The following is a 13,437-nucleotide window of genomic DNA, read 5'->3' as shown; positions in this document are numbered from 1 at the left end:
AGGTGTAAGAGGAGGAGGTTCTGAAGGGACATGATACGTTCTGTGGGGACAGACTGGACAACCTCGTGCATGGAAAGTTAGCAATGCAGGTCGGCAGCTCGGCGGAGTCCAGGCAGAAGGTGGCGATTTGGAAGTCACCTCACAGAGACTCTGGCCGAGGCCTGTCGCTGGGAGAACGCATCCACACCTCAGAGAATGTGAATCCATAGCCAGTCCTCTGGCCAGCTACTGAGGCGGCCCTGCCTCCCGATTTACACTTGTCTCTAGGGCTGGCCCTCAACAACTGGAAGGAGAGGATTCCCAGTGTTTATACTGCCCCGAAGCCCGGGACTTAGGTACAGAGGGCCCACACGGTCTCCTCGGGTACTTACCTCTACTCGCGAAGGGGAAAGGAGCGCCTCGGGAAGCCGAGCGCGCGCTTCCACTGACGCGGCGCACGCGGGCGCGGATTGCGCAGGCGCGGCACGCTGTCGCCTAGCAACCAGGCACAACAGTGGACTAGAGTCGCGAGCTGGCTGCAGCCGGTGCAGTTGGCCAGGTCTGAGAAGCCGCTGCCCGGCGGGATCTCCCTGCAGGTAAAGGCGGGAGGGCGGCTGCACCGCTACCCCTGCGGTTTGAAGAGAGGCCCAGGGTAGAGGCCCCAGCAGCCTTTGGGGAAGGAGACAGTGCCCCGCGTGTGGAGGATATTTGGGGCAACTGAGGGAACACCTCGTAAGGACCGCTGGGTCCCTGCCTTACGGCCGCAGTGTTAGACTGTGGTCCCCGTGGATTTCATAAGCGTGCCGGCCGCCTCCTATTTAACAAAGAGGTGACAAAACTGAGACCCAGAGTGAGGATCTGAGGGTCTAAGATTCCGTTACTTGACTCTGAGCAACTCAAAAAGTGGGCCCCCAATTGTTCTAGCCCTTCTCAAAATAAATCTCGTTAGAAAATGTTTAAGATCGCATAGGCTGAAAGTTCACAAAGAAGATCAATAAATTCGTGAAAAAATGTGACTCCTTTCCAATAACCAAGAAGATGCATATTCAAAGCAGATTTGTTTTCATGTCCAATGCCGTGAAGTTCATACCTTTTCACCTAGTAGTTATTTTACTACTAGGGATTTCTCCTAAAGAAACAGTTGCAGATGTGGATGAAAATTTTATTGTCTAAGGATGTTCATTTGCAGCCTTGTCCATAATTCCAGAAAATTGGAAACAAATGCTCAACAACAGGGGACTGGCTAGATGGTGGATTTTAAAATATTATTTTAAATGACATGCTGATCCACTAATGATGATTGAAGCAATAAATGGAGAATGAGATTTCATGAACTTGTCCATTAGTTTAAGAACTTAGTAAGAAAATGGTCCCAGGAAGGGAAGTTGAGAATAGCAGATAGAAATCCAGGTAAGATGGTAAAATCACTATAGAAAATACACAAAAAATGAGCTATATCCAAATAGTGCTGATCTCCCTGAACTTATTTCTGAGTGATTTTTTTAAAATTCCATATTCCCTTCCTTGTTTTCCAAATTCTCTGTAATGAAATGTTCTACCTTTATAAGTGAACAGTAGACACAGAATTATACACTTAAAAATAGTTAAAATGGTAAATTTTATGTGATGTATATTTTAGCACAATAAAAAAAATCAATGGGCAGGTGGTAAAACAGTCAAGGAAAACAGGTTTAGTTTGCTTCAAAAAGTCACAGATTTATTTTCTTAATTTGACATCTCTGTAGCCTTAAAGGGAAATGAGTCTTTAAAGAATAAAATAAGGTAATTTAGTTGTATCACGTTGATTACAAATTATAAAAAAACCTTAGGGTCATCTCTGGGGTACACTGCCCCTGGACTATGTCAGCTGTGTATTATCTCCCCTGTTAACTGTTATATCCAATATGGTAAAAAAAAACAAAAACAAAAAAAAAAACCAGGGGCTTCCCTGGTGGTGCAGTGGTTGAGAGTCCGCCTGCCGATGCAAGGGACACGGTTTCGTGCCCCGGTCCGGGAAGATCCCGCATGCCACGGAGCGGCTGGGCCCGTGAGCCATGGCTGCTGAGCCTGCGCGTCCGGAGCCTGTGCTCCACAACGGGAGAGGCCACAACAGTGAGAGGCCCGCGTACGGCAAAAAAACCCCCAAAACCCCCCAAAACCCGAAATGCTTCCTACTTCACCATATTGCCGAGGGCCAGTTCTCTGTAATCCTGTATGTTTAGGCTACTCCAGCCTCTGTATTTTTCAGTGTGCAATTACTCAAAACCACTATCCTGAAATGGGAAAAATAAGTTCCTGAGTGAAAATCAGATGACTTCAAGTAACCTTCTATGAGTGTAATTTACTTGCTTCTTGAATGTTATTCATAAGGAATTCTTTTGTAAAGCAAAGGCTGCTATATCTTGGAATTGGTTATAAAGAGCTGTGAAATCTCTTTTTCCTAGAGAAATCATAGGTCAGATTTTCATCTGTCCAGAATAGTCTGTGTGTCTGCCTGAAACATTATAGGCACAAAGTCTGGGATCTGTGTGCTTTTCAAGTATCTGTGAAAGAAAGATATTTGGGGTCTGAAAAAAAGCATTTGGTCTAAAATATGAAAAGAAAATTCAAAAATATTAAGTGTTTTATTAATATTAAAATTACATTTGAAAACAATTTTCTTATTTTGCAAGAATTTCCAGGTGTACAAACTGATGAGTCATTTCAAAGGCAAAATTTCAAATCTTTTTTATGATGAAAATTATATTTAACAGGGGATGTGGGTGTATTTTAATGTTTTAACATATTAGGTATAGCATGAGGTAGTGCACAGCATAAGCTTGCCCAGGCCCTCAAGGATCTTGAAATTTATGTGACTTCAAGTTAGGGACCTGGAATAGATGTCTTTCAGAAGTCACCATGAGTTTCTATGAACATGTGGCTTTTTAACTTATGTGATCAATTCTTGGAGTTGCTGTTGTCCCTTGGCAAGCCATCTGAACTAACCCCGACATTGTAGATTCTCTCCAAAGATTTCCTACTTTCCAAAATTTTCTTGAGACTATTGTAATTACCTTGAGACTAGAATATACCATCTGAGATTGCCCTAATACCAAACATAACCCCACAAACTCTCATTGGAGAAAACATGAAAGATTTCTAGGGTTATTTATTTATTTTTTGCGGTACGCGGGCCTCTCACTGTTGTGGCCTCTCCCGTTGTGGAGCACAGGCTCTGGATGCGCAGGCTCAGCGGCCATGGCTCACGGGCCTAGCTGCTCCACGGCATGTGGGATCTTCCCGGACCAGGGCACGAACACGTGTCCCCTGCATCGGCAGGCGGACTCTCAACCACTGTGCCACCAGGGAAGCCCTAGGGTTATTTTAACAGTCACCATCTTGGAAAGTTCTCTGTAGCCAGGTGGAGTTAGTAACCCCAATTTCCCTAGAATACATCTTTTGAGATTCTCAATTACTTTTTTATTGAGCTATGGAATACATTAGAGAAAACATTTTTTTATATGGGAAAATGACACAAATGTTCACTTGGTCTTGGTAGATCTTGGATATCATTCAGAAAACAATTACCCCCAGGAACAACAGAGTTAATGATTTTTATAAATGTCAAATGCCCAGTATGTACCAGACCCTGTTCTAGATGCTTGGGATAGATCAGTGCAAGAAAGCAGACAAAAATCCCTCCTTTTGTGGCAGAACATTCCTGCAGATCTCAAACGTAATTTAGATTTAGTCTCCCAAGCCCTACACAAGTGAGCTATAAGCATGGTAAACCATTACCTGTTATGTAAGTAATATTTATGTCACTTATGTCATTAATGTATTCTCCTTCTTTCCAAACTGGAAGCCAGGACAAATGCCCAACAATCTTATCAATAAGTTCCTTTAAAATTGTGAAGTCTGGGATGTAGGTAACATATTTGTATATGTATTGCACATATTTGTATACGTGCAATAATTTCTACATGTATTGCCTAGTTTCTTTTTAGGTAAAATTTAGAGGACGAAGTACATCTCCTCCTAGGAATGCAGGTAACTGAGAGATTTGTACATATACAATGTACAAATGACATTTTAACTATTTGTGGCATCTTTTTCCAGAATGGGTAAAAAGATAAAGAAGGAATCAGAGCCCCCTCCCAAGGATGTGGTAAGTTTCTGATTTGAATACTAGCAGCATGTTAACAACCAGTTTTAAAAATAAACTGTTGAAACAGTTTGGCATGTACCAGTATATACATGAGTGCACGGTGGCAGAAGTCCAAAGTCTGACTAATGATAAGATTAGTCAGAGAAATCTAACATTATGTAAACAAACATTTACAACATTGTCATTACTTGATTAGCACAATTAGAGAGTAATTATTAGCTTTTCCAGTATGTGGATGGCATGTTTATAAGCCTAGTTAATGAACAAATAGTTTTGGTTTGTTCTTTCAAATACTTTAAATTTACATTTGCCAGTCTCTCATTAATGTTAATTATCCAAATGAATTTTTAAAAATGACTGGAAGTTATGCTATAGCTATTAGGTATGTATGTGAGGTTGTCTTAAGATGACTATTTGGACATTAGAAGTCCTGTATTTTCCAATTCTATGGAGAGAAAAATCTGTGTTCATCACCTTTTTCTCTTTCCAGTGCTTGAATAATGCATTCCCCACAACACAAAACCTTGTCTCTCCCTTTTAAAAGCAGGGTTCAACAATGTCCAATAGGTTGGTCATTTGGGACAAGGTGATCTTAGAAGCTGTAAAATAATTTAAAGTGATCATGGTAAATAAGCATGGATCATACAAAAAATTATTTCCATAGCAGTAGTGATTATAGAAGTAACAAAAATGTTTTATAATAAAAACTTAGTTAAATAAATTATTCCATTTTGATAAAATGATGTCACTGAATATTTGATAGCATGGGAATATGATCACAATATTTGAATTAAAAAGCTATGATATAGGGGCTTCCCTGGTGGCGCAGTGGTTGAGAAGCTGCCTGCCAATGCAGCGGACACGGGTTCGAGCCCTGGTCTGGGAGGATCCCACATGCCGCGGAGCAACTGGGCCCGTGAGCCACAACTACTGAGCCTGCGCGTCTGGAGCCTGTGCTCCGCAACTAGAGAGGCCACGATAGTGAGAGGCCCGCGCACCGCGATGAAGCGTGGCCCCCGCTTGCCGCAACTACAGAAAGCCCTCGCACAGAAACGAAGACCCAGCACAGCCAAAAATAAATAAATTAAGTGATTAAAAAAATATATTAAAAAAAAAAGCTATGATATAAAGAGGAAAGAAATTGAGTTATTTGTAGTGAGGTGGATGGACCTAGAGTCTGTCATACAGAGTGAGGTAAGTCAGAAAGAGAATAACAAATACCGTATGCTAACGCATATATATGGACTCTAAAAAAATGGCACTGATGAACCTGGGGGTAGGGCAGGAATAAAGACGCAGACGTAGAGAATGCACTTGAGGACACGGGGTGGGGGAAGGGGAAGCTGGGATGAAGTGAGAGAGTAGCGCTGACATATATACACTACCAGATGTAAAATAGATAGCTAATGGGAAGCAGCCGCATAGCACAGGGAGATCAGCTCGGTGCTTTGTGACCACCTAGAGGGGTGGGATAGGGAGGGGGGGAGGGAGATGCAAGAGGGTGAGGATATGGGGATATATGTATACATATAGCTGATTCACCTTTTTGTACAGCAGAAACTAACACAACATTGTAAAGCAATTATACTCCAATAAAGATGTAGAAAAAGAACCCATCTGAAAAAAATGGAAACTCACCAATTTTTGGTTTCTGCTATGCTTACTGGGATACTGAGTTAATCAATTTATAAGAAACTACTATTTTTGAACTGTAGTTGTTCTACAGAAAGTGGAGATACAGAATCTAATTACAAAAAAAAAAGCTATGATAAAAAATTAAAGCAGGGTTTTATTGTCTCTCTTTAAAGTTTATGAACTACTGATTATGTTAAAAATAGAAAATGTCCTCAATTTTCAATTTAAAAACTTATTTTGAAACAGACATTTGGTGTGGTTGTCTTCAAATAAAATGTGAATGGGAAAAAATTGTGTATAGTCAAAAGACCCGCAGGATTTTACTGTTTGAAAGAATCTGAAGTTAGTGCAGGAATCTTCCTAACAACACTGGAACATTGTGGTTACAAATGTGACCTCTGTCCCAGCTCTGCCTCTCATAAACTGTTATTTTGGTGAAGTTGCCAAATTTGGCCAAGTTATTTCAGCTTTTTTTTTAATCTCTTAAATGAGAATTGTCATGTCCAAGTCATTTTGGTTGTTCTATCGATTACAATGAGAGTATATGAAGTTCACAGTGCCTGGCACATAGAAAACACTCAATAAATAAGATCTGTTGCCTTTTGAATTCTTTAGATTCTGCTACACACACACACACACACACACACACACACACCTATATAACTTCTGTATGATCCTTCAATGCAGCTGGAAACAGAGGCTACAGAAGACCTGTCTGCCCAGGTCTAGGAAAGCTTTGCAGAGAAGGTCACTGTGGTCTCCTGATATAGATCATCAGTCTGGCTGTTCTCCTTTGGACATACCCCTAAAATGTTCTAAATTCTCTTAATTTTTCACTGCATCTTATTTGCATTACCCTTCTTTTTGCTGCAAAATAGCATTATTGACATCCTATTACTACCAGAAAGTGGAGTCATGAACACAGTACTTGACGACAAACACTTTCTGATTAAAATTAGAATTAAGGAACTATTAAACAATAGATATATTTGTCTAATACACTCTCCATAATTTTATAATGTCTTGCTGGTATTGTCCTCTGTACTCCAGTCCTTGAGGAGCACAATCAAGGACTGAGAAACAATTCCGATCCTCAAGTTAACAAAAATCTAGCTTTTGCTTCCTTGGGTCACAGCAGTCTTGAGGGCAGCCAAAGGCATGTGTAACAGTGACCGTTGCTCTCTGACAATCCCGAGGATCCTTCCATCCTTCCCCTACTCTGATTTTATGTTAATAAAGCTGATAGAGTAGTATTAAAGTATCTAACTGCTGTTCTGTCTTATAAATTCTAATACCTCAAAACACTATAGCACAGTTTAAACTATCTGAACTTGGAATTTGTTCCGAGGTATACCTCTTCAAAGTCTGTGAAAGGTTTGTTGTACAAATTAGAAATAAAAACCAGATTTAAAAGAGGGATATATAAGTGCTTGAAAAAATAAACTTTTCTGTGTCAAGTCATGGCAATTTGCTTCTTATATATCTCCTAAAACATTGTTTCCAAAGATTTTTATTTTTATTAGTCTTTCATCTACTGGTTAAAATGGGTAACGGGGACAGAAAAAAAAGAGTTTGGTGATAAGGTTAAAACAAAATGCTCCCTTTGCTTTTGTTAGTATTCTCATTGTCAAAGCATACACTAATGTGTGCATTTATGGTTTATTATTCTCTGTTTCTTCTCATAAAGGAGAACACTAGCTAAGAAGATGCCTAAATGGGGGGAAGCTATGGCTTGAATAACCAACACAACTATATTATGCTTTCCCAAATCATTTCCCAGTCTGGCTGAAAGGCTGTTTGTGATGCTTTAACAAAAGGCAGACTTTTTCTGTGGACTGATTGCACGAAAGAATTATTAACAGAAACAACGTTAGTAGGCAATGTTTGGTATAAGGCATGATATTCGGTAACTGAGTATGGGCTCCAGGGTTATACTGTCAGAGTCTGAATCCTCACCTCATCATCCACCATCTGTGATCTGGAGCAAATCTCCTAACCTTGGTATTCCCCAATGAGGATGTAATCATGTCCACTGCATACCCACTCACAGCAGTGGGGCAAGGTTAGAGAAGTAAAAGATGCTTAGAACAGTGCCAGGCATTAGATAAGAACTTGGTAAATGTAATTATTAATGATGTAGTTGAGGGTGCTGTCCATCATTGTACAAAACTGTTGAAGTTTGCGTGAACTGTCCAAGGAGGCAGGGGTATCAGCTGTGAAAGCCCATCCGGCCACTGAAGTTCCCAGAGGCCTAGAGCACAGCCATCACAATTCATGGTCAGGTCTTCGAGTTTAAGAGCACGGAAATTTTATTCTCTTATGTTTCAGAGGCAGTTGAACTTTAGTGGGTAAATCCACAGTATTTAAACTCACAAGAGACTATGATTTGGCCTTGGAATCTTAGTGGTTAAGTATCAAGTCAACTGAACGTTTATGTTAATGGGTCAACGCCTTCCTGCTAGGTGCATACAGGGAACCAGCATGGTGGCTGTTGAATCAGAGGAACGAGCAATAGTGGAAACTGCTCCCTCACCTGGGCAACCAAACCCAGTTCCCTGGAAGAGTGGGATGTCCCCAGGGTCTTGTTTTTCTGGACCCTTTTCATCAGCCTCAGAACTCAACCTTTAACTCTGTCATAGACTGCCAAAACTGCCATAGACTTTTTTTCTAGAAATGAAGCCTCTTAGGGACTTTATTTTCCTATCTTTCTCCCTCATCACAGATGTATGTATAAATAACGTACATATACAAAACTGTATGAATAAATATCGGCTTGCTCACCTTGCTCTAAAGATTTGCTATTTTGATTCAGGTTGTAAAGCAAATGAAAGGCCATTTTAGCGGTTTTCATTTTAACCTTTACCCTTTTGCAGATTTTAAGTGATGTCTAGAGAGTCTGTACTAAAAGTCCATGCTCGAGTGGTGCAGTCTACTTCCTTCTGTTTATCTGTCTCCCTTTTCCTGTGCAATTGGCTTCTCGTGATCGGAGACCACTGACTTGGTAAACACATTCCAACAGAAATCAAAAAGCCTTTTATTTGCACTTACCGGCAGCATAAAAATCACAACTCATGATTCATCTCTTTTCACTGAGTTCAGCTTTATAATTGTATGTTCCTTTAGACTTGTGCTGTCTATGTATACAGTAGCCACTGGCCACATGTGGTTATTTACATTTAAAATAACTAAAATTGTATTAATTAAAATCAACAATAAAAAATAAAAGGAAAAATTCAGTTCCTCAGTCTCATCAGTTACACTCCGAGTGCTCAGGAGCCACATGGGGCCTGTGCCTGCCGCACTGGACAACGCAGGATCGGAACATTTCATCGCAGTTCTGTTGGGCAGCCTTATCCTAAATAGTCTTATTTCCTTAACAGAGGTAGAAAAGCATCTCTACAAGTCTATGGCTTCTCTAATTGACTGGGTTTAAAACTCAAAGCTTAGCCAAAACGCTTCCCCTTTCTTTCATTCTCTTTGTAAATCATTTTAGTTCATCATTTATTCAGTACAGAGCACGAAATTATAATTTCACAACCAGCTTGTTGGTGACCGACTATGAGTTCTTCATGGGAAAGCAGATGGAATCTGTAATTATAGCACAGGATTATATATTTAGTCATGTGGCATTCTGTTATAGCTATCATTTTATTCTCGGCGCCCTTTTCAATAAAAAATTACTATAATGCCGCAGGCTCTGTAGGAGAAACACATGTCATGCCAAGTTTCTCCACTGTCTGCCAAACACTGGTATTTCTCCTCCTTTGACAGCCCTTACAGTGGTAACTCTCACGGTCTCAAAGTTCCTCTTAAGCTTCTTGTAACCCCCATCACCTTTTTCTTAAGGATGACCAGAAGATATGGCAAAATACTGAAGCGTTTTCTGAACCACTGAAGGAGCATTAAAAGATATTTAAATGTATTTCTACCTACCCTGCTCCTTTGAGAATTGTAGCCATTCTATGAAGATCACGAGAAATCTATGCTTCAACATAGTTTTTTCATTCACGTGCTAGTAAAATCAGCTTTAAAAATACTGAAATATCAGACGTCTCTGAAGTGGAAGTTCTAAAATGGAAGGAAAGGTAACCAGCCAGGATGCTAGGGAAACTGACTTAAGTGGAAAAGGTGATCTAAGGCTTTGATTCTCAAGGGTTTGGTGGTGGGTTGGGGGCCTTACAAGGGTAGAATGGTGACTGTGGACTCTCTCCCTGTAGAATGCACACCAAAAGTTCTGCACATAATTTCAGAGAGACAAGCTGTCCCTGGAGCCCACTCATGGCTCCGTGAACCTCAGATTTGGAATCTTCTTTTCTGGCATCAACAGACAGTACAACAGTTAAGGCACTTCAAGGCCACAAATATAAAAAAAGAAGTTTCCAGAGGCACTTTAATATATTTCTTTGTAGACATTTATTGAGGATTTCCATATATTGGGTATTGTTCTAGGTAGTGGAGATAGAGAAATAACATAATCTTTTGTCTGAAGAAAGTCATTCATTTACTGGACAAATATTGAGTACATACCATATGCCAAGTATTCCTTTACATCCTGGGCATACAGATCAGGCCTCAAGGCAACTTACATTCTAGTGGTGGAAACAGTCAATTAACAAATAATGTAATTCAGGTAATGATAAGATCAATGAAATTTTACCTGAGTTTTGTTGAAAAAATCTAGAATTTTAATTCCAAATCATTATTAACTTTTTTCCTTATTATGTCGTCATTACTTCAGAAATCCCTTCTTAAGAATTACACTGTGATTCAGACCATCATTATCATCCAGTTTAAATATCAATTTATCAATTTATTGATCCACCACTACTGTGTTTATATTTTGTCCTCCCCAATCTTGGCTTAAGTATTTGCCAAGTAATTTGTTTACGTGTACAGTTGATATACTTGTTGAGTTTGTGAATGCCTGAACATGTCTTTTTCACGTATGAATGATAACTTAGCAAGGTATAAATTTCTAGAGTCACAATCCTTTCCTCTGAACTCTGTTGATTATCCTCAATAGAGGGCTGGTGAAGGGAAGGTCTAGGTCACTTGCTGAGGCCTCATCTTTCCTTATTTTTCAGTAATATTCTGCTTCCTATTACATATTTTCTATTCAGTCAAACTCCTATTTTATCCACCATAAATGCAGCATTCATTCCCATTTTAAACCTTCCTGGTGTCATTTTTCCCATTTGAATATCCTTCCTCCTTATCTCAGCCTACCCCATTGTATCCATTCTTCAAATCACATCTAAAATTCTACCACCACCGCGGACCTTTCTCCATTTATCCCAGTTCAAATTAATTCCCCCTTCCGCATCACAACATTTATTGTCTCTGCCATATGTTTTTGTACTTCATAGTATCCTAGAATTTTACATCTAGAAGAGATCTGAGAGATATAATCCAACTCCCTAATTTTTCAGATTAAAAAAGGTGCGGTTAGTGAGCTAGTGATGACTCCAAGTGCTCTGGCATTCTGGGGCTACCCTTTAATGCCTATCTAAGATGTTTCTCAAGCCTCAATCACCGGGTACTTTTAATAGTTCTTCCTTAAAATTTCTCTGGATTTCCAGGCCCTTATGCTCTCCTGGTCAGCATTGCAGACAGCATCCTAGCCATTGCTCTAGGCTCTTCTAGAGGCCATTTTTTCTCACTGGTTCATGTCACTGGAACCCGTAAGTGCAGCAAGCCTGGTGCATATGGCAGACTTTTACTGATGATTTGTCTCCCAAAGAGTCTAAGAGGCTTGAGGCTTTGATAACTCTTTCAGCTTCTAGTACAGAGCTAGACATGCACAAACAACAGCTTCAATTTGGATGTTAGATAATGCTGTCCTAAAATCCAACAGCCATTTTCCCTCCAAGAGGTATTTTTATCCCAGCCACGTCCTTTCGGGTCATTGCTTACTGCCATCTTCTCTATCTTTGCTCTTTTAACCTCATACAGTTATATCTCCTTATTCAGAATAATCTATCTCTCCATCCTCTACCCAAAACTGAACATCAATTTTTGCTATGTCTCAAAACACATTAAGATGTCCATTTAGAAAGGGCCAACACAAAGAACCAGGTAAAGCTTTGAAATTCAATTTTTTTTTTTCCTTTAACATAAGCAGAACCTCCTCCTCCATGATCTCTGGAAATGGAAGAAAAATAGTGTAATAATTTGTTTTCTCCTTGACCAAACAAAACCCACGGGGGTCATGCATTTGTTATTGTTCATTTCAGCTCCACATGAATTCTCAAGATCTCACAGCAAGATACAGGACTTCTTAAGAGTCCTATACTTTTTCTTTATACTATATTACCTTTTCCCGTGTTCCAGATTTTATCCAGTTTTACATTTTGTGATATGCTGTTATCTTTTGCTTTTTAGTTATTTCACATATGTAATTCCTGCTTTTCAAGAGAGGGTGTAGTGGTTAGAAAGCAAGTACTGATCACTGAGACTGTCAGGGCATCGAATACATACAGGTTCTCAAGGATTCTTGTGTATTGGCTAAGAACTATACTAATATATGTTATTTAATGAGCATCTATTATGTGCCAGACAATGTGCTAAGTGCTTTACATACATGATCTCTAATCCGCTCCTTAATCCTTTGCAATAGGTATTATTATACCCGTTATTCAGAGAAGGAAACTGAAATTCTAACAGCTTAAGTAACTAGTTTGGTTCCCCATGGCTAAAATGAGAGACTACACCTGCCGGATTCCAAAATACTTTGCTCTTCCCTCCATACTCCAGGAATTCCAAAGCCGCCAATGTTGACAACTGTGATAGTTTTTAAATAAAAATTTTACAGTGCACTTTGTGGGCAGTGACCACATCTTTTTTATAAGACTATGCTCTCTTTAAGTTTCAACACACCACTCATGTTTTATGTGCTTTTAAAGCTTGTATGTGGCTCTGATATTTTTCTCTTTGAATTTCAGTTTGATCCCTTAACAATTGAAAGCAAAAAAGCAGCAACCGTGGTGTTAATGCTTAATTCTCCAGAAGAAGAAATTTTGGCTAAAGCATGTGAAGCCATTTATAGATTTGCTTTAAAAGGTTTGGATGTTTTTCAGTTTATCTTTCTATTTCATTAGTTTCTTAAAAATACTTGCTACATAATGGGCACTTTTCTCCCCAGTCTTACTTCCCGTCTGATGAATTCTTTCAGACAATCAGAATATCATTTAATGCATCACCTGAAAGTAATATATCTCCCTATGTGCCTAACCCAGTCTTAAGGAGCAATTTAGTCAATGGGTAGAAGAGTCATTTTGAAGGCTTTATTGCAGTTTAAAAAACTGTAAATGTCACAGGAGCTGAAAGAGCTCCTAAGGATCAAGGCTGGAATAATTTGAGCAACAAAATAAACAAAGTATTGGATTTATAGCCCTATAATTTATATTAAAGAAGAAAATAAATATCCATAAGTCTATACAGACAAATAAATGATTGAATAAGTAAATAAATGGGAGAGAAAAGACAAATCTCCAATGCAGAAGGATCCCAATTTATGCAGATACTCTGCCCTTGAGGAGGTGGGATGCAACTTCTATTCTTTAGGGGCTGTGCATAGTGACATTTTTCCAAAGAGTGCAAGATGGACACAGGGGAAAAGAGTAAGTTTGTAGCAGAGAAACCTGACAAACACTTCCTCTGTCAGGTGATCGAAATCA

General features: G+C 39.4%; 1 protein-coding gene across 3 annotated transcripts in view; it reads left to right on the top strand.

The window, feature by feature from the left end:
* Positions 1–507: 507 nt before the first annotated feature.
* Positions 508–13,437, top strand: part of ARMC3 (armadillo repeat containing 3) — an 89,614-nt gene continuing 76,684 nt past the window's right edge. For 2 of the 3 annotated variants that reach the window (XM_024766045.1, XM_024766039.1), the window contains exons 1-2: positions 4,079–4,126; positions 12,703–12,820. In XM_024766045.1, coding sequence (XP_024621813.1) covers positions 4,079–4,126; positions 12,703–12,820 — 166 coding nt within the window. Of the gene's footprint in view, positions 576–4,077; positions 4,127–12,702; positions 12,821–13,437 lie in introns of those variants that run through there. The other variant, XM_024766051.1, reaches the window with a different exon arrangement.

This window comes from Neophocaena asiaeorientalis, unplaced genomic scaffold (genome assembly GCF_003031525.2).
Source record: "Neophocaena asiaeorientalis asiaeorientalis breed wild unplaced genomic scaffold, Neophocaena_asiaeorientalis_V1.1 scaffold217, whole genome shotgun sequence".
Classification (NCBI taxonomy): domain Eukaryota; kingdom Metazoa; phylum Chordata; class Mammalia; order Artiodactyla; family Phocoenidae; genus Neophocaena; species Neophocaena asiaeorientalis.
The sequence above is the reverse complement of the archived record's forward strand: the minus strand, read 5'-3'. Positions and strand labels throughout refer to the sequence as shown.